A 22,573-nucleotide genomic window follows, 5' to 3' on the forward strand; every position below is an offset into this window, starting at 1 on the left:
GTTGTTTAAAACAAACATGTTATTAACATTTTGAAATATTTTTACTGTTCCTTTTTACTGTACATCTTAGATCGATTCTAAGTTCACTCTGTCAATTATACAAAGGATGTCCCTTGTACAGTGATAAGCCGGAGCATACTGAGAGAAAGCGCCAGTATGTATCAAACTTGATCCCTAAGCCTATCCATAGATTTTTGCTTGTTTACGAGTTATTAAGCTGTAAATTTAATTTTGGGCGAAATTATGAAAAATTTTCATAGTTAGCAACTGAGGACTTGCTTTAATGGAAATTTTCTTCTTTAAACTATATTACTTGCATAAAATTATACTTCTTTAAATTACATTACTTATATAGAATTACATTAAGATTTTCCTCAGGCGTCATAATATAGATCAGATGGTCGTACAAAATTACAGGAAGGCTCATTCGGTCTAAAATTCTGAGAGTTAGTTAAATAAAAAAATAAATAAAAGCGAAACAAAATGATCTAAAAATTATTATCAGTTTATTTTCAGGCAGCATACAATGAAACGTAAACTCACGTATTCTGTCACTCAATGTGTACTTTGTTTTCAAAGACTATTAAATAAATACAAAAGCAAGGAAACAAAGAAATACAGGTTAAAGTCATACCTTTTTCCACCGTGTGTAAAGTCCTAAATAAATTAATCTTTTAAGATACAAAAACGACTTTATGTCGCTTGAAAAACAAATTAAATTAAGTAATTAAATTAAAGTTACACATGATGACCATGGCTTAGTCAAGTCTTCTATTGTAATAAAAGGAAAGCAAATAACCACCCTTGTGAGCAGAAATCAGAAGTCTAGAAGTTGAATTTTTTCGCGCATTCAAAAAATCTGACCCAATATGTCTAAGCCCCTATATGTAATAGAACCAGATCCCTATATAAAATAACGTGCGTTTTTCCAAGAAATGAATGTGCGCGTATTTACTTTTTCTTCTAGGGCGAGAGGGCTTATTTGAAGGGCAATTTTAGTTCGGGTTCTTTTTAAGTAATAAAAGAGATGATGCTGCAACAAAGCACCGACTTCGCTTCTTCTTTTGCTGCAAAACTAAATTTCGGCGTTAACAGGGAGAACAATGAATCGAGCAAAAATTATGAGACAGCCAATCGGCTTAGAACTATTGAAAAGCTGCTTCCATAACCTTCCACATAGGCTATACTGGAACAGTTGCACAAATTTACCAAGACGAATATCCAGTCAATAAAAATTAAAGGACAGCCTTCTAAGCAATACTAACACAATAAATTATTATATACTTGCAAACGATATATTAGGGGGAATGTCAGTAGATCTTTCCATAAGAAGAAGGAATAAAAAAAATCTTTAATGGTCAATTTTTAGCCCCATAGTTTTCAATTATCAATTAGGGGTTTTTCAGATCAAAATGGAAAGGGATTTATCCGTAGCCTCCCTTTATTTGAAGAAATACATTTGTATACAGAGGACACTATAGGTTTTGAGACGTGATTATGATTCAGCAGAAATTTGATTGTTGTCACCAATAGTTGAACAGTCTAAGGAGGGAGTTACTAAAAGCAGCCACTTCCCTTATATATCTGTTAATCCTGTATTTTTTGTTTGTGCAAAGCTGATGAATTAAATAAGCTCCTACTACTATAGTAATGTATACAAAAGTAAAGCTTTAGCTTATTACTGTTCATTATGTAAATTATACAATGAACAGAAATTAGTTACTTAAAAAAAGTTTTTCAAATGAAAGTAAAGAACGCCATTACAACTAAAATCGAGCAAAAACTATGCTAAACGTTATTTAACCCCCTCCCACAGCACACACACACACTCTACAATAGTTTTACTTTTTACATCAATATTTCAAAATGGAGAGAAATGTTAAAAAAGAATAGTATTTTATCTCAATATTTTTAAAAGGAAATAGTGTCGATTGAGTCGGTTAATTTTCTATGAACAAAGGAAGTTGCACAAGTTTTCATTTTCGTAGCATGACACTTACAATTATCAATATTATTCAATAATTATCAATATCAATATTATTAAAAATAATTATCAATATCAATATCAATAACAACTTAGCAATATTTACAGCACTGTGAAATCCTTAAATGCTAAAAAAGACTAATTTTTTACCCCAATATTTTGAGAAAGATATTATGTTAATTGAGTCAGTTGATTTGTTACAAACAATGGAAGTTGCAGTTCGTTTTAAACTGCAACAACAGTATTTTTCTTCCCTTTAATAAAAATAACTTAAATTGAAATACCGACCAATTTTCATTTCTAATATAAATGATATAAATTTCAGCTTTGGTGTTAATAAAAATCGTTTTGAACAGAACTGAAAGGTTTCTGAAAGAATCGTATTCTTCTTTTCCCTGAAAGGTACCTTTCTGTGTACCAAACAACTATAAGGACTAATACGACCATACTCTCCATGAAAGTCTCAAGTTTTCGATGAAATTTCAACAGTTACTTTAGATAAAATTTAAAAAAACCAATAGAATGAAAAAAAAATAATAAATAAAAGTTTACAGAAAGTCCAGCATTGCTTAAAGCTTTGTTGCTTAAAAAAATAGGGATTTGGTCCTTAATCATATGATTTATAATCAAATTAAAAATCAAGAAAACATTTAGAATATAAAAAAAATTCTTCCATTTCATACGCGATTTTAGGGCGTTGTTCCATGACTTGCACTGAGGCAGATTATTAACTATTCATTGACCAAATTCTAAAAACCATTATAATCTATAATGAATATCGTCCAATTAACCTGGGAACTCCTGCAAATTTATCGGCCAGTTTATTATCCTTTCTAACACAATTTATTTTTGCTGAACAGAAAAAGTCTACATTAAAGCAGGCTATTTCGATAAATGGGTTTTCCAGGGAAAAGAGACATTTTTACAGATTTCTCCTATTAGGGAGGATATCTTAGAACATGTCTTCTTTCTGTCCCCAGCCCTTCTTCCCAAAAAAAACACAAAGATCCCTTTATGAAGAGTAGCTACCTGGATATCCTTCAACTCCTGGGACAAGAAAATTAGAAGTAACATTTTTCTAACGTAAAAGTAGATCAAATTTCTGTTAAAATATATTCGACTCTTTCCTTTCTGAGCAGTAAAAAACTTGTGGGTAACTTACATACTATTAGAAGGTGATCTTTGAATTTAGAACCGACTTTTTGATACTGAAAAGAACTTGTTTACAATCGAAATAGAATCTCACTTTAGAACTGAAACCGTATCTGCTGAGTCAGAGTAAATCTGAACATTAAGAACAATTTAACCAAGAATCTTACACAAGAATAAGCTAATAAATCAGTTTCGTTAAAAAAATGATTTTGCTTAAACCAAAGGAAGAAAGGGGCCTACTTAGAGAAACAAAAAGGGTATGCATACATCATGGTATTTATAAGGGGGCGTTTTGAATTTAATAGCCACTTGCTTCCAAACGTCTGCATGTTGGAACTCCGCTAGGGCTTCCCATCCTTCATCGTCATAAAATTTCACTTGAATATCATCTGAAAAAGTAAAGTCAGTAAAATCTTCAAAAACAAATACGGGTGATATTTACTTCTCTCATCAAACATAAGAATTTTTCAGAAGCACTGAAATGAAGATTAGATCTAATAAAATAGGCATCTTGAAAACGCCAGAGGTATAATCTCTTCTCTTTTTTTTTGGGGGGGGGGGGAGGGGGGCATTTCCACAGAGTGAAGAACAGGTATAGCACAAGGATTGACCGCCTTGAGAACCAGTTTAAGGGGTTACCCCTCTCCCCCTTCTGTATAAGCATGTAACATGCGATTCATGATATTAGTTTACCAGTACTTGTGTCACTTTTTTCCTTTTCATCATTTTTATCGGAAAAAATATAATAATAAGCAACGTACCTTTAACAATTTTTTCGCATAGAAGAAAAACTCTTTGACCACCAGAACAGGGACCGGCGTATTGACTTAAATCGCTGATCAACAAGTCGCACATTGCCTCTGAAAAAAAAAATGACAAATACATATTAGCGTTCAAAAAGACTGAAATGATAACCGCATTTAGTTGAGCACAATAAGTAGGTTAATAATGTAAAATAGAATGGTTTAAATAAAACGTACAAGTTCTACAGAATCATTGTTCGGAAAATTCAATTGTCTTCTAACTTTACTTTAAAAGACAGTTATTATTAACACACATGGATGCAAACTATGTTTAATCTTTAAAGCCTCACGAAAGTTTAATCCTTAATAAGCCAGTCTTCTCAAAGAGTAGGCGAAGGGAAATGATAAAACCGGCAAAATATGTGGAAAATATAGTTGCTTTCAGTAGCGGAAGGAAGGGGCGGCGGTTAAGATAGTGGCACGCCCCCAAACAGTCTTTCTGCTGCATAGGTACCTATTATGGTGAGCATAAAGACCATTTTAGTTAGTTTTTAGCTACCAACAGTTCCTCCACGATCAACTAAAAATGCATATAAATGTCACCCTCAAGAATTACTCGTTAAGGACTTTTTTCAGTTACCGAAGTGAAATTTCCTTAAAGTGGGGGTTAGTCTTATATTATCTCTAGTTAGTCTGTTTAGTTTGCAAGTTATGGTAGAGAGGAAGAACGTTCCAGAAAAAGTTAGTCTGTACCCATTACAAAAATGAAAAACAAGAAGAACAATAAGGAATTCTTTTCGCAAGACGGTGGAAATCTAATTTGAATGAAAATTTCGACCCTCAGCAAAACATAAACATATAAAAGAAGAAAAAGTTACAACAACATAACAACCAATAGACAATGGTTTACAACATAACAACAATAGTTTCAGCCAAGTTCGACCAGGATTGATAAATAAAGAGAGATGAAACGAGGTAATTCATTGAAATAAAAGAACTCATTTCGCTATTTACTTTACCCATTTTAGTCTAAAGTTAATTTATGTCCTCTGACTTCCAAGGACTTCAGGTGAAACTGCTTTAAATCATCATCATGTTCAGTCTCTCCGAGACTGAACATGATGTTTAGGATATCTAGAAGGAAATATAGGTGAATCCAAATTTTCTGATTTTCATCTATATTCTGCCAAAGTCAATCAAAGCAAACTGAGAGACACTGTGATTTTCAAAAATGTGTCGCAATCGATCGCAAAAAAAATCAGTTTAGGTCAAGAAAAACAAAAAAAAAGCCATATCTATATATACACAGTGGCCCAAATAAAACACCAGAGTTACAAATAAATGCATCTGCTTTTGTTATTTTTTAAAATAATTAATTCATATAAATCTCATGCAACTACGTAAGAAATATGACACCTCTCAAATGGTTTCTATTTTCTTGCTGACACTAGTTGACTCTTTCAAGAGTAATTGTCATTACTCTATCATTAATATGAAGTTTCCCACCATTGAAATGATATTTTTGTCATTAAAATGACGACTACAATTCTGTTGAGCCGAGATAATAGACCAGAATAAAAAATAAATAAATAAAGACGCGTTAGTGTACATCATATGTAGCCTGCACACATGGTCGTATCCTGGATTTTTTAGGGGGAGGGGGGACAAAAAATTTACAAAACGGGTCAACAATTCATTTATATACACTCTTGTTACTTTTCGCGAGTCGTACAATTTTTAGGGGGAGAATGGGTTCAAGCCCAGAACCCCCTCCCCCCTGGATACGACCTTGCCTGCATATCATATGTAGCCCTCGCTTCACTTGGGCAAGATCGTAAGCAGCTCGGGCCTTCGGCCCATACGAATGAGTCACGTTCATATATCGCAAATCAATTACGTCATTCAATGGGCATTTTTAGATCTTTTTCCCTATTCACTTTGTTTAAAAAAAATATATATATACAAAAAATGATCAGTCCACGTTTTATATGGTAACTACAGCATATTTGGGACATTCAAAAAATACACAGAACTTCGTAATTATGTGTTAATTATTGTATTATAACGGATATATTTTTCAACATGACCCCTGTCAAGGTCAATGCAATTCTTTAAGCGATGTGTCCATCATTTTAGTCAATTTATGAAGAAATATTGGGGCTTCATTATGAGCCACGTTTTAGGCACATGTTTTGCTCCATGATTGTTCTTTCCTGTACTCTTTTTAGGAAACCCTGCTCCCATTTTCCTCAAAACTTCAACATAATTGGCTCCTTTGACAATTTTTCGATTTTATAAACTCTGCAAGCACAACTCCTTCATGGCTCCACAAAATAATTCCCATTACATTGACGACAAAAATTCTGCGTCTTTTTGAATGCCCCTGCTATACAACTAAAACATACGATCCAGTAGTCAACTCTTCCGTGGCTTCTCGCTGTCAGGTATTTTCGCACTCAACCCTCTCTTTATTTTTCATTTTTGCCTTTGTTTTTTCCATACATAAACCTTTGTTTTACTTTATATTATTTTCATGTTGTTTCATATTTATACTTTTTGCCTTCTGAGGAAGCTATCTACTAATAATAATCTTAATTTCATTGAATGGAGACAAGTGAATTGAATTAAACAACCTGTAAAATATAGAACAAATAAATACTTTCCCTTGGGAGATAATCTGTGTATTATCTTACCCCCCCCCCCTAAAAAATGGACTTCCATACTGCCAGAACATCTAGCTTGATATTATAAAGTTGTATATTCTAATCAAATTTCAACCAAACTTGTATTCAACATACTAAATTTCCAACATATATAACTAAAAATAACATAAAAATAAATACTTTTATCATATATGGGCTCAGAAACGATGGCTTCCAGTGGTCTATTAAACTTTCTCGGAGTATTTCCTTCTATAAAAACTTGAAAGCAAAGTCGAACAACATTCAGGTCAATGTCTTTTGAGCGATGCGAAAAACCGGCTATAATGAAAAAAGAAACATAAATTAAGCAGTATATCAGTGACAAAAAAACAAGTCAAGTCGAAAACAGAAGTAGAGCACTTAAAACATTTTCAAAGTATCAACAAGATTTATATTCGGGGTTTTCATATATGGAGACACATTGTTCTATTATTGATTTCCCAATTACCCTGCCGTATTTTTGCGAAATTGGGCGTGTATACTTTATTTTGAAATTCATGAGTCTTAAGAAGACGTTGAAATAAACAATCTTAAGAAAGTTCCAGCATCCATTCATAGAGCCTAAAATTGGATCTCCTTTTTTTATACAGCCACTTCCATAAACCTACTAGTCTTAACTCTGTCTTAAGGAACCAGATGGTGTTTTTAAATACAAAATATACTATTCAAGGAAACGAACAACAGAGTTCTTTATCGACCGACGTTTTGCACTTATGGGCACAAAAGTGGATAGGGGGGGGGTTCTCCCAAAACTTATCCAAAAGAACCCCACTCCGTCAAAAATGTCAGCCTAAAAACATATTTTTCAAAAAGAACACTGAAAACGCTTTCTCAAACGCTTTTCCCCGCTCCAAGAATAGGAACCGTCTTCATCCATGTTTTGCATGGTTAAAAAGTAGCAAGCTTATAAACAAACAAAAAATAAGGTTACTACTTATATAACTTCATCCGAGATTGTCCTGTTGCGCAACTAAAATTACAAAATAAATCCTAATTACGTAGCTCAAGGAATAACTGGAATTGATGATATACAAAAAGAACAAACTATGAGGCCCACTTGACTGCTAATATCATGTTCATCAACTTGGAATTATATTTATTTCTTGATTTGTATTACATATTTTGCACTATTTTTCTTTTATGCTGTTTCTTCTTTCTACCAACCGTGGTCACTGAACCGGATAAACATACTCTATTAAATCTACTATAAACACTTCATACTGATCTTTGGAAACAAGCCCCAGAAAAAATCAATTAAGAAATTAAAAAAAAAAAATTGTGCTGAAACTTCTATTTAACGAACTATATAGAAATTAGATAGTCCACAAGAGCAACTAAGTAGTATACAAGCATCTCCAATAATTACCTACATTTACTCTTACCAAGAAAATTACTATAGCTTTGGTTAGTATCCAGATAATGGTATATTATAGGACTCATTGCTCCTCCCTCCGCCCTACAGAAAGTCATTAAGCCGTATTCGTATTTCAATATCCTTTTAACTGAGTTACATTCAATTTCTACTAGATGTACTAAAAGGAAGAAAAGCTTAACAATGATGTACGGCTCATTTCAGATATTGCAAATTCCTCCTCCGGCTTCCTAGATGGCACCGAAACAAAAAAATAATTGCTCGATTTGGTTTAATTAATGTGCCTTCTCGGATTCGGTCTTCCAGTGATGATCTATGTAAAAAGACTATCAACTTTATTCACGTTTATGACCCTCTGCAGTCTTTTTTCCATATTGGTACTGGTTAACTAGACCTCCGTTGCCTGTGCAACGGGAAGTGTTGCAGCAACTGTGCCCTGTTCCTTAGGGCACAGTTGCGGAGCAACACGTGCAACTGTGCCCTACGGGACACAGTTGCTATTTCCGGGAAATCTGAAAGAGATACGGAAATAACGTCTTATAGTTTTCTGCTTAACTTTTGATGGTCTAAACTAGGAAAATATAAAACAAACCAAATTCACCAAAAAATTTAAATTGCCCCGAGGGCATGACAAAACTTCCAAATAGAAAAACCCAAAGAAGAAATTTTATTTCGGAGAAACTATTGTAAGCTCCAGTTGTTAGGAGATCGAGACCTGTCGAACCGCGTTGAAAAAAAAATTCTAGCTGGTCCAGAACAGAAGTTACCTCTAGAACGTCGAAACTTCGGAAATTATTTCTTAGAGAACGAAGCAACTTGGTATATAGAACACTTCACTTCTTCTTGCATACTTTTCATAGCACTACTCGATAAAAATATAAGAAACATCAAAATCGAAAATTTGAGAAAATTCAAAAAAAATCGGAACGAGATGGACTTTTCCGGAATTATTTCCGGGAAATCTGTAAGAGCTACGGAATTTTGTGCTCCGGTTCTCGAAGAGACAAATGAAAGTTCTACATGAGTTCAGCATAACTGTATTTCTAACAAGTTTATTTCCGAAGCTAGGGTCGTCTTAACTTGACGCCAAACATCGAACGCACAGTTTCTAAGGAAAAAACCGTTTTATTTTTTTTTATGGAAAACTGTTAGAAATTTTAGGAATTTCTCTGGAACTTTTTTACTCTGTTTCACGTTTCCCTTCCCTCTGAAAAATCTCAAATTTTTAACTCTTACCACTTCGGAGCTACAGGTCGCTGATCACGGTGAAAAAAAAAAAAAAAAAAAAACCACGAAAGCAGTAGTGTTGCTCCGCAACACAATTAGTCCATGTTGTCTCTTGTTAGTTTGAATTTTCTTTTCTTCGCTGTTTATCATTTTTGTTTTTGTTTATTATAATACTCCGTGCTTTGTGTTTTTTATACTTTTACGGGTAATAAAGTTCATTCATTCATTCATGAGCTGTACTTTCAGATAAATAAGATTTCAGGTGTATTTAAAATACAGATATTCTCTTGCATCTATAAAAAAAGAGAGTAAAAAAAATGTTCGGCTGAATAACTTAAAGGTAAACAAATTGGAATACATATTATTCACGAACTTATAAAAAATTGACTTCAATCCAATCCAAAGGCCAACTATTTTAAATTCATTTTTAGTTTGACTTAAAGCTGACAATTACTCGGAAAGTAGCGAGTAACTAACTTGCATTTGGTAACTTATCCCTGGAGCTTTATTATATTGACGAATAGTAAGAACACATACACACACAAAAAAACAGACGCAAATAAAAGACCGTCTTGACCAAGTTCCTCCATGTAAATTATAGAAATATAGGATCACAAAGACCTTACTCTTTTATTCCAAAATTTAATATGGGTATTCATAAACCCATTCTAAAGAAGGCCCTAGACGGTCAATCATTTGGTCAAAAGTTTCCGTCAATCGATTGACGTGTGCTCCAATCGACCCTTCAATCAACCCTTGAATCTCGACCAAACCTAATCTAAAAACTGCTTTTGGTCAAAGTGATTGAGTCATTCAAACTTTCTATCAATCATCGTCAATGCTTGACTCAAGTGTCAAATAGGTTCCTAGACGGTCACTCATGCTTGAATCAGTCAATTGACAAAAGCTTTTGAACTAACCGTCTAGGGCCTCCTTATCAAGAAATTAGGCAGTTGAATTATTTAATCACAAAAGGGGAAAAAAGAAAAAAATGAAAAAAAGTAAAGCCCCTCCAGCATAGGAAATATTACTGAACAGCTTTGGTGTTACCGTCAAAGATGAACCTCTATTTATTTTACTTTAATAACAAGCCAATAAAACATTTTTGCTCTTCGAATATAAACTTAATTTTAACACCCAAAGTTTACTTAGCATGAAAGCGGGGTAGTTCACTCCTGCGTTATTAGTACAGGGACTACTTTGACGGGACAATGCCAATATAAGCATAACATAAAGAAATAAGTCTCAATGAAATGGAAATTGCATCTATACAAGTAGGGTAAAAATCTTTTACATTTCCACCAATTTCAATCTTATAGCACAATTTATTAGCCTCTTTAGAATAGCCTAAAGTACTTCTCGTACGAACGCACTAATGTATTTACACCAATATCTTAAAGTAATTTCATAGATATCCTTTCCAAAATATCTCCAGTAATCTTATCTCACATCCCTATGAGTGTATTCGTCCCTGGTTGGGAGTACGGCTCAAAGGAAATGAAATTATACAAAATGAGAGGGGGATAGAAAAGAAGACTTACTGTTAAACGGATCAACCCTCAAAGATTCACGAACTCTCAAGGCCTCGTCAATGCCTTTCTTTTTTATGCATTGAATTCCAAGATTGGGGAAAGTACAAATCATATTGTCATTACTAAATCGTATGGTACAAACACCTTTGGAACATCCCTCTTTGCCAACTAAGCTATGCGGATGAGGCCGGTATGGCTTGTCTTTGGTGACACAAGAAACGACGACAACGGCTTCTCCTTTGTAATTATGGACCTAAAACGTGAAAGAATAAATCAATATTTCAGGTTAGCATAATCATTCTAGACAGAAATAAACACACACACAAATCTGCAGTCGCAAACATGAAAAAAAGATAAAGAAAGTTAACATTACAGCTTTTAGATACTAATTCTTAGAAATAGCGCAAGTTGATCTTTTTCTTATAAGAATGTTGGAATTGATGAAGTAGTGTACTGAGTTAATGCTGAGTAACGAGAAGACAGATTAAGTGGATAGTTTCCCTTACCTTGGTAGAATTATGAGTAAAGATGGTAGATGCACATAAGATGGAATAAATGTGTTTTTCACATTTGAAAAAACAGAAAGAATAGGAGGGTAACCAAGATTAGAATTTTAGAAGCTAGTGCAATGACAGTTATTTTGGAGGACAAAGGAGGATTTATTAAATATGTTCCAGAGAAATTGCCTACGGATTGTTTTATGTAGTCGATTGACCGACCATATGGAAACTGCAAGCTGTACAAAAAAAATGTGATTCAATTCTACTTTCTAAGGATATAACGAAAGAAAGATTGAAATGAATAGGACATATTTCATGGATAAAGGATGACAGATTGCCAAAGATTGTTCTTTTTGGTCATCCAAATGGGGCCAAACAAAATCAGGTCGTCCCTGCATAGGAAGGGAAGCGGTCATAAGAAAAGGATTTACAAGACATGTGACCCTCGTGGTAGGGGATAAAAAGTAAAGCTTTATTAGATGGATTGGGGTGTAACACTACGCAAGAATACAGCAAAGCTCTATTCTTGCATTGCGTAGCACGTAGACAAAAAGATTCTCTTATTTGGATTATTTGTAATGAAAGTTTTGGATGACAGATTAGCAAAATTAGTGCAAGAGCGACCTGGACTGTAAAGAGCTCCCCCATCACCACAATAAAAACTATAATAAAGTATAGGGTTTTGCCTGTGATATTATCAACAAGGAAAGGCATGACTGAGACGGATTCTAAAATTAACTGCTTCTTTAATTTTCAGTTTCCTCTTAACTGCAGGTTTCCATGTAATCAACGAGTGCTCTGTTTTTCTTTCTTTTTTTTCACTGAACCACAAAGAACACCAAATACATGCTTCTATTCTGTCCATCATCCAACCAGTTAGGTCATCTGTTTCTTAAACTAGTTGAAGAATTTAATTCAATATCACGTGGAGGTACCTATTTTGTAAATTCCCATTTATTGTGTCAAACCGCAAGTGTTACTTCCAATAATTAGGAAGCAGAAAATAAATACAATTCGTAGAGATTATAAAACACAAAACTTCACACGTATGTTTCCAGAATGAAAGCATGAAAGCTCGCGTGGACGTGAAAAACTTCAACGCGACGAATCGATCGCAGGGTAGACATAACACGTCACAAGGGGGGGCGGCAAAACGATTGCAGTGTATATATAACATGTCACAAGGGAGGGGGCGCACACCGATTGCAGCGTAGATATAACACGTCGCAATTGGGGTACGAACCGATCACAATGTATACATGTATACAATGTATACACGTCGCACTCCTTAAATCAATGTGGAAAATTTATCACCAAAAAAAACTTGTTGGAGGGATTTGTCAGTTCATTCAGAGTTAAACGAAAAAAAATCAAAGCACGAAAATAAAGTTTGAAATTTTCTCCAATTAAAAAAATGTGGAATCATTTTCTGTTTAACAGTTTTGTGTTTTGTTTATATACACGTCCCGAAGCAGTATATGTTTATATTTGAGGATTTCATTACGTTTCGTGCCAAATTTATTCGTTTCCCGAGACTTAGCCAATATACTTTCCGAAAACTAACGAAATTACTGGGTTTAAATTATATTAGTCTTTCCTCGAAAAAGGTTATGCTGTCTGTAGTAGAGGTAAAAGAAGCACAGTCACAATATATAACTAACATTTGTCGAAGAAAATGAATTAGGTTTAATTCTCAAAAGGGTTCAACCTTTTTGTTTGGCTACCCAAAACTTTGCAGAGGATTTTAGGATATTAACTGAATAATTAGAAACGGTTAATTCCATGAAATCCAATAAGACGTTTTCTTTAATAACGTAATTTATATAATGAGCTATCAAGGGCCTAAGGATAATATTTAAAATAAATAAAAACCGTTTCGATCGATATGATAAAGTATTGTATGACCTTGAGTACTGTTTACTAATTGCCAAAGTAAAAATCTGCCAACTATCACCGAACAATAAAAGCAGGACAATTTTGATTATCTGTTCAAAAACGGGTTACAAAGAACCGCGTCACTACTTACGCAACATCAAAAAACCAAATAGACAATATTTATACTTGGTAAAAAGTAGCAGCAGACTGATTCACATATGAAAAACATTACTTCCGGTCGGATGCCACCGAAAGGATTTCCCAAAGATTTAAAAGCTAAATTAATGCCGTTTCTTCTTGTATACAAATATTCGAACTACAAACGATGGCATTTCAGTGTAATCAAGAAAAGGACGAAAATTTCAAGTGACGCGAGAAAAACAGTCAGAAACATAGAATAACTGTAGGCTACATGTACAACTGTAAGCTATAGATATATTATAACTGTAGATGTGGTATTACTCTGTCGTATGAAGCAAAGAGTGTGGGTAACTTATCAACCCCATCTAGCATTTGGTAATACTTGGTTTTTTTCAGTATGATAATAAGAATCATTAATTTGATTAGTGCATTGATAAAATTAGGGTAATAGTAAGTATCTGATCTCAGTTCCTGACAGAAAAATGATTAACGGGTTTGAAAAAATGCCTAGTTTCGCCATAAGCTAGATAACGATGGTAGTTTTTTTTTTGTTTCTGTCGACACTAGCGCCGGTTTCCACTTTTGCAAGTTACCCATACTCTTAGGTCTGAAATTTACAGGCCCCTCGGTAATATCTCAGACTAAAGCATGGTGACAGATTTTTAACTCATTATTCAGTGTTTAAATGATAACTCACATAAACTACAAGGAAAGGATTGTCACCCTTTATTTTTACATAATTTCTTAAATACATGGTTGATGGCATTCTCGGCCTTTTTCTTTTAAGAATCATTCCAATGAAGTTTCATGTATTTTTTTGGTTGCTTCTAATTTTATTAGGGATTCTTCCTCGATCAATCCTGGTAAATACCAATTTCGGATAATCAGAATGATCTACTACCACTGCTACTGTCAAATATCTCATTGCAGCAAAAATCTGCCTGAGGCCAACCCAATCGCGCATACTCTACCTTCAACCCAACCTGCTCATAGCTTCACCCTTGGATCTCGATCATGCTGCCCTATTCATAACTTTGAAGGAAGCAAAATAAAAATCTTAGAAAATCGTAAGAAGATCGAAAATTTTAGAAAATGAATAGATCTAAGACGGATAAATGATGGAAAATATATATTTTTTTTTATGTTCATAGTACTTTTAGTCCTTGGACCATGGGAACTCCAATCCTTAAGACAAAGATAGAAAGAAAACGTTATTTGAAAGTCCTTGGGTCAAGATAACCATAATTCATAAGTAAATAAAAAAATTTAGTTAGACTGAGAATGGGGGCCTAAATAAGGACAACCATCTTTTTTCCCCAAATGCCTTTAAAACCGTTAATCCGCAGTAAAATGGCCACAAATGCACAAAAAAAAATCTACTCTTCTTTGAGTGTAGGAATATTGCACCACTATTTTTATTTGAGGTAGCTCTTTTTGCAGATCTTGATTAGGCTTGGGATATTATTTTGTTCTGTTGTTGTTGACGCTATCAAAAACTTCTTGGTCAAATAACTATGCCTCTGGAGATTACATGAATCCTCAGAGTCCCCGGGGAAAGGGCTGTAAGTTATGAAATTTGCCCATTGTCTACACACACTTTTTGTTATTGGGAAATATGCTGACAGTTTTCAGGAGGAATTTTCACAGGAGAATTTTCCATGGCGAGGAAAGTTTCCGGGGAAACTTTTTCTAGGGAAATATCACAGGGGGAGAATTTGCCAAAACCCATATACAGAATTCTTTTCATTTGTCTTACTTCCTCTTTGGTGACTCAATTTCACTTGTGAAAAAACGGCCCGGTGGAAATTTTCAACGGCGAGGAAATCATTTGAGGTATTTTTCCATGGGACGGGGGTTTTTTGCGGAAAAATGTCATGGAAGAATGTTCCGGTGAAATTTTTCTATGGAGAGGTGGTTTTAAAAATGAGTAGAAATTAAACAAAAAGCAAGTGTTTTTCTAGTGAAAGTAAGGGGAATTTTTGTGAGGGGAATTGTCGGGAGGAAATTTTCCAAGGGGAATTTCAGCGAGGAGATAATTGTTCGGGTGGAATTTTCCACGAAATAAATTTTTAGCGATGAGAGGAATTTTCCATATAGGGGCGGGGTATTTCCGGTATTATTTGAAAAACGATCAGAAATGAAACGAAAAAAAGTTTATTTCAGCTGAAAGTAAGGAGCAACATTAAAACTTGTACGAAGAGAAATTACTCCGAATATGAGGGGAGCTGTACCCTCCTCAATCCCTCGATCATTACGCTAAAGTTTGACTTTTCATGCCATTTCTTTAAGAACGACTCCTTAAACAAGGGCCGTTTAATCGGAACAAGAAGCTTTTTAAAGTACGAAAAAACTTTAGCGTAACGAATGAGGGGTTGAGAAAGCAGTAATCGACCCTCATACACAGAATAATTTCTGCTCGTTTTAAGTTTTGATCTTGGTCCTTGCTTTTAGTTGAAAAAGGATGTTTGATTTTTAATTTAATAAAAAATAAAGAGCATGCTGCTCGAAATACAAATTATTCCCAGTAAGATGCAAATAACGCTCTGGCCTTCAGAAGGTTTAAAGGGCCGATAAACCTACTTTTATTTGTGGTAGTTTCTGTTCGCTTTTAATTTGACTTGACGATTGATTTCAGTTTCTGTTCCTTTAAGGATTCATCTATTCGCCCATATTATTATCTATCATCTTTATGTTATCATCTAATTAGGATCTCGGGAGGAAACCCAGGCCCCAAACATCCCACCCCCCACTGCGTACGTCCCTGAGATACACATGCCAGCACACAGGGTGGAGTTGTCTTCCCCTGAGTCCCCCAAAAACGGATAGCCCAATAATAAGATTTTCCTCCGCCCCTTCCCCAAAGGAGTAAACCTGTGTACACCAATTAGTGTGAGATAACTTTCTGCTATACTAGCCCTCTCAGTCAGGACCGTATCCTGGATTTCTTGGGGAGGGAGGGGACTACAAAAGGATTTTTTTCTGGGGGTGGGGGTGAAAAAACTTTAAAAAACGCAGAATAATTTTTTATATTCATTTTTGTTACGTTATTAAAAATCGAAAAAACATTTCTGGGGTGGGTTCAAACCCTCTACCCCCCCCCCCTCTGGTTACGGCCTGACTATCAAAGGGCCAAAATTGGAACATCCATTTTAAAAGTTACCTACTGTGTAAGACCATTACCATTTGGTAGATATTTTATTGATAATTGGAAAAACCCCGTCTAATTTTGGAATTCGAGTCACTAATGCAATAGTTTCAGTCGTGATTTATTCGTGTAGATTATTGATTAGACTGATAATTCTTTGAAATAAATATGGTAAATAGCAAAAGCAAACTCAAAGAAGGCCACAAGACTAAAGCCTTTCTTGTCCCGAAACAAAATTTCGTTTGAAAATATCATTAGATGTTTCCTTACAAAAAAGGTTTGATGTAATGAATAATACATTAAAAAACAAAACGAGAACCGATTAACAACATACGAAGGCGCATCCAGAGCAAAATCTGGGAGGGGGGCAAATAACAAGAGGGCCAATAATTGACTAAAATGACACATTCATTTAAAAAAAAGAGTGAAAATAGAAAAACACGGAATGAAGGCGTCAAAAAAAAATTCGAAAGGAGGGAGAGGGAGGTGGGGTCCCCCCGACCCATGAATCCGCCAGTGACAAAATACATTGCTTCTGTCTTGAACACCAACCAGATTCCTTTTATGAGTTTTTTTTTTCTTTTTTTTTTAACACAGTTTTCCAGTAGACAGTTAAGCGCGAATCTAAAATGCAAAAATAAACGAGCATAAATTAGATTAAGTAACCAACGTTTAGAGGTGCAGCAGCCTTTGGTCGGCTTCACCGTGTAAAGTGCTGCGGGAGGTTTTGACATCTGTTTCTTCAAAACACTTTGGTTTTGCCCGTCGAAAGTTGTCACCTGCCGAAAATTTTGTAATGGTAACCTGTGCAAGACTTTTTCTTCAAGAAACATAATGGCAAAATCCCTTAAAGACGGTATCAAAAAACGCTGCTTCTGCTTAAAGCCAACTTTATTCTCTATTTCATAACAAACACTCACAGTAATTACTGTTTAAAATCTTAAGAAAGTTTGTTTACTTATCAAACAGTTCGTGGTAACAAACTGAAAGAAAGGAGCAACTTGGGCTAATAGTAACCGAAATTCTAAAAAAAAAAGGAGTTTTGATAACAATATGTGATTGCTTGCGTGTAAAATTCAAGGAATTTTAAGTGAACTATTAAAAGTTACAAGACTGACAAAATTCACCTGATTTTAGAAAATGAAACAAAACACCCCCAAGAGGGCAAGTGGTTTTGATGACAATTATAAAATCAAATTATGCAAACTAGAGAACCCTATTTGAGAAGATTCAAGCAAAATTCAGGATTCAAACAAAAATGAGAATTAAAAAAAACGAGTAAGAAACATCAGGGTGAGGACAATTTAACCAATTGTCCTAGAAAACAGGAATATGGCTCATTCAAGGAAACTGAAAGTTCGACTACTAAGTAGCCAAAAAGAGTGTGCCACAAAAAAGTGGAGCTTTCTGTCATTTTGTGGCACACTAATGTCCCTAAAGGTTCAAGTACTCGAGGGGAGCTTGCAAGCAATAAGCTGGTTTTCCCATAAGCAGTACGTAAACTAGTCCAGTGTACTTGATGAATTCACTCCGTTAGCAGCTTATAAAAACGCCCAGGAAAAAGTTGAACTGCTGGGAACTTTCTACAATCCTCAGCAGCTTTTGATTGAGCTAGCCTGTAAAATAGCCACAAGCATTAACACTAGTAAGTGCACAAGTTGGTAGTAGCACCGTTTGCACTAAAGAAGAACGTTTTCGCTACTTCTTGAGCCAGAGCCTAAAGCATATGAGTTGAAAAGTTTATAAAAACATAATATCCATTTCAAGGAAAAGAACCTTAACAGATGAACTAGGGGAAGAAATTAGACATTACCTGATAGGATCATTTTATGACTTGAATAACAAAGTACCAAAAATGACGATACACTTTGCTGTCGTTGAAGTTTAGACATACAGAAGTAGACTAAAACGTGAAATGAACATTACTGTCCGTCAAAAACGTAAAGCAAAATGAATGGATACCTTACCTTGATTGCTGGATAGGTTTTATTGTCTGCCGTACTGCTAGCGCCAGGAAGAGATCCTGCCATCCTTCCCTCACATTCATATCGAAAACGTAGTGCTTTTGGTGATGGCTGCTCGATTATTTCAACATAAGGAGTTTGACTAGAATTGGCCATTCTTTACTGAAACACATACATAAAAATTCAGTGTCCCATCAAGCCTATTCTTAAAATGCACTCACTGAAGAAAAAAAAAAACTTTTTTTTTCATTATCTATGAGTCATAACCTTTGTAATGACAAGAATGAAGCTAATTAATAAATTCAGAGGTACTTGGAAGGACAAAAACATTCAGACAGGAGGAAAACGATTTTCTTTCATAAATTTAATCTTCTACAATAAATGTAAAAGAATAATTATTTCTTGCATTTGAAAAACCAAGAATTTTAAACAAGATAGTATTTATTTAACTTGCATAATCAGATTAGTATATCTGGATTGGACATAGTTAATTATATATTTGGTCATCGATTCGGAATATTTGCAAGGAATTTTCTGTAAGAAGGGGTTTAAATCGCCCCCTTCACCATAAACATCATTTAGTGTCAGAGTATAACAACTTACTGGATATTTTGCTTTGAACCAAACTAGTTTGACTGGTAATACTCCATTAATTTGACTTTGAATGCGTAACAGCTTAATCCGGGTACGTGCATAAAAAGTGTGATGAAATGGATTATAGTGTTCAAGATTAGTAACTTCCCTATGTTTCAAGATAAATAAATAGAATAAACAAGTTTTTTTAAATGAAAGTAAGGAGCAACATTAAAACTTAAAACGAACAGAAATTACTCCGTATATGAAAGGGGCGTTTCCTCCTCAACACCTCGCTCTTTGCGCTAAAGTTTGAATCTTTCTCTTAACTCTATTTTTAAAACAGTAAGAAACTTTAGCGTAAAGAGCGGGGCGTTCAGGAGGAAAAGCTCCTTTCATATACGGAGTAATTTCTGTTTGTTTTAAGTTTTAACGTTGCTCCTTACTTTCATTTAAAAAAACTTTTTATTTTATTTAATATCTGGACGTTTTTGAATTAATGCATGTTTTGATCTTGGCTCTCCGCACATAAATAATTAAAACGAAATCTGCATATTAATTAATTGTAATTAATTGGAAGATTTTGAGAAAAAGGAAGCGAGGGAGGAGGCCTAGTTGCCCTCCAATTTTTTGATTACTTAAAAAAGCAACTACAACTTTTAATTTTTTACAAACGTTTTCATTGGTAAAAAATATACGTAACTTACGAACTAATTTACGTAACGAACTTCTATATTCGTATGTTTTTATTGCGTGTATGAGGGGGTTCAACCCTCGTCGATACCTCGCTCTTTACCCTAAAGCTCAAATTTTGTCCGAATTCCTTAAGAATGAGCTCTGAATCACAAAGGCCGTAGAATAAATAATTTAAATTACTAAAAATACTTTAGCGTAGAGTGAGGTATAACGAGGAGGTAAGCCCCTCATATGCGTAATGATTTTTGTTTGTTTTAAGTTTTAATGCTGCTCCTTACTTTCAGCAGAAAAAAACTTTTCATATTTATTTTTTCATTGTTTTTTCAAGTAATGCTAGAAAATCCTGTGCCCCCCTCATTGAAATTCTCTTCCTCCATGACAAGTTTTTCCATGGAAATATCCTCCCACGCAACCGCCTCAAATCTCCCCCCTGAATAAAGAAAAATCCCCCTGAAAACGTCTGTACACATCCGAGTAGCCATTACTAAATGTAAATACAGGTCAAAGTTTGTAACTTGCAAACCCTCCCACGGGGACTGCGGGGGAGTAAGTCATCCCTAAAGACATGGTTATTAAGTTTTTCGACTATGGTGAATAAAATGGCTATCTCTGAATTTTGATCCGGTGATTTTTGGGGAAAATGAGCGTGGGAGGGGGCCTATATGCCCTCCAATTTTTTTGGTCACTTAAAAAGAGCACTAGAACTTTTAATTTCCATTAGAATGAGCGCTCTCGCGACATTATAGGACTACTCAGTCAATACGACCACCCCTGGAAAAAAAAAAAAAAAAACAAATAAACACGCGTCCATGATCTGTCTTCTGCCAAAAAATGCGAAGTTCCACATTTTTGTAGATAGGAGCTTGAAACTTCTACAATAAGGTTCTCTGATACGCTGAATCTGATGGTGTGATTTTCGTTAAGAGTGTATGACTTTTAGGGGGTGTTTCCTCCTATTTTCTAAAATGAGGCAAATTTTCTCAGGCTCGTAACTTTTGATGGGTATAACTGATTTTGATGAAACTTATATATTTAAAATTAGCATTAAAATGCGATTCTTTTGATGTAACTATTGGTATCAAAATTCCATTTTTTAGAGTTTCGGTTACAATTGAGCCGGGTTGCTCAATAAAGCACCCTTACATCGTCAGTAAGACCCAGTTATAAAACTGAACTTACAGAAAAGGTTGATGGAGTGCCCCAAAACAATGAGTAAACTTAAATACGTTTTACTAACTCTTCATACATACACATTAAGGCTTGACATTCAAGTCAGTTTTTCACTAAGATGTAAAGAGATGGAGTAAAAAGTTCAATCTTCTTCCATGATACTCCAGATATTGATATGTGATACCCTTTTAACTCCTAATACTACACATTCAAAAAAAAGGTTTTTAAAGAAAATCAAAGAGCGACTTGAAAGCTTGAAACGAGTTTAATCAAGAATCGGGATAGGAATTGTGCCAACTTTACTAATTCTTGAAATGACAAAATTAAAGAAACATACCTAAGGGAAGAAGAAAGCAAACTTGCAACTTAAAATGAGCAAAAATGAGCTTATATGATATGTTTGGCATCTACTAAAAGGAACTAGAAGAAACATAAATTCCTGTGAATGAAGAAATTGAAATTCAAAGGAGCAAATTAAAATAACCAACACCTCCAAACTTAAAACGAACACCAATTATCACAGATAGAGATGGTACAGCCCCCCCCCCCCATGGGGGCTACAGCAATTTCTCCTTTACTGAAACTAAATATCCTTGCATTAAACCTTCCATTTAGGCTTTTGGTGCTTCTGTAATTTTGGAAGGAAGGGGTCTAACAGAAAGAAAACAGTGGCGGAAATAATATTACAAATAAATTCTTTTGTACTTACAACATTAAATAAAAATCATCATTACAGTGAAGTAAAATCTTGAACTACTGATCCTTCAGCAATTACTTTTATTATCTATCAAATACTCAGTTTCATTTTATTAGTTCTTTCCAGGGCCTATTCAAGACACATACACTCTTCAAACGAATTAATATTAGAAATATTTTCATTTGTACTTTTACAACAATGAAAATAAAAATTACTGTGAAATAAAATGCTGAGTTGATAAGGTTTCATCCAAGTATGTTCAAGACACAAGACTGTTCAAGTTTTCAGTAGAGTACCAATGACACAGTAGACTATTACAGTTAGGGAAGGGACCACTAGCCAATAGTTTGTAGTAAGTTTTGTTGGTTTTAAGTTTGATTTATATATTCACTTAAAGTATTACTTGATTAAATATTTTTTAATTTATTTATATTAGTACCTGTTACATGTTTGTTTGCCATGATTGTTTATTAATTTCTGTTCGTTTTGGGTTTCATTTGTACTTTAATAGTAATTAGTTTAAAAACCTTTTTCTGCAATAAATGTTTTTCAAAGAAAAGTAAAAAGCTGCATTAAACAAAAATGAGCAGAAATGAAGTCAAATAGTCTTCCAAGCATAAAGCCTACCACAGATAACTATCATAAATAAAATAAAACCCAAAACAAACAGAAATTACAATAAATAACTAAGTCAAAGTTAAAACAAGCAAAAATTAATATTAGTATGGCTGACAACCCCCATGCCTCCTCACGACCATAACATAATTTGTACTTTGCTATAAAAAAAAAAAAAAAAAAAAAAAAAAAAAAAAAAAAAAAAAAAAAAAAAAAAAAAAAAAAATGGCAGTACATTGTCAGTTTAATATACATATATTGATATTTATTTCACAAAGTATTAATTTTCTTATTTATTAAAGTCCAAAAAGTGAAAACAGTTAAAATTTATTTTGTTTTCAGTAAAGTGCAAATTATGTTCTGGTCTTGAGAAGACAGGGGGGTTGTCAGCCATACTCATGTTAATTTTTGCTGGTTTTGAGTTTGATTTGGCTATCTATTGTAATTTCTGTTCGTTTCGGGTTTCATTTATTTATTTAGGATGA

At 34.2% G+C, this 22,573-nt stretch overlaps 1 protein-coding gene across 4 annotated transcripts in view; it reads right to left on the reverse strand.

Annotated features, from left to right (window-relative positions):
* The window catches only part of LOC136029146 (proto-oncogene c-Rel-like), a 62,646-nt gene that overhangs the window by 23,625 nt on the left and 16,448 nt on the right, over positions 1-22,573 (reverse strand). For all 4 annotated transcript variants that reach the window (XM_065707240.1, XM_065707241.1, XM_065707239.1 and 1 more), the window contains exons 2-6: positions 18,341-18,499; positions 10,722-10,965; positions 6,723-6,860; positions 3,898-3,996; positions 3,404-3,525 (exon numbers count right to left, since the gene is read on the reverse strand). In XM_065707240.1, the coding sequence (XP_065563312.1) occupies positions 3,404-3,525; positions 3,898-3,996; positions 6,723-6,860; positions 10,722-10,965; positions 18,341-18,493 (756 nt within the window). In that variant the 5' untranslated portion in view covers positions 18,494-18,499. The remainder of the gene's footprint in view (positions 1-3,403; positions 3,526-3,897; positions 3,997-6,722; positions 6,861-10,721; positions 10,966-18,340; positions 18,500-22,573) is intronic.

This window comes from Artemia franciscana, chromosome 7 (assembly GCF_032884065.1).
Source record: "Artemia franciscana chromosome 7, ASM3288406v1, whole genome shotgun sequence".
NCBI lineage: Eukaryota > Metazoa > Arthropoda > Branchiopoda > Anostraca > Artemiidae > Artemia > Artemia franciscana.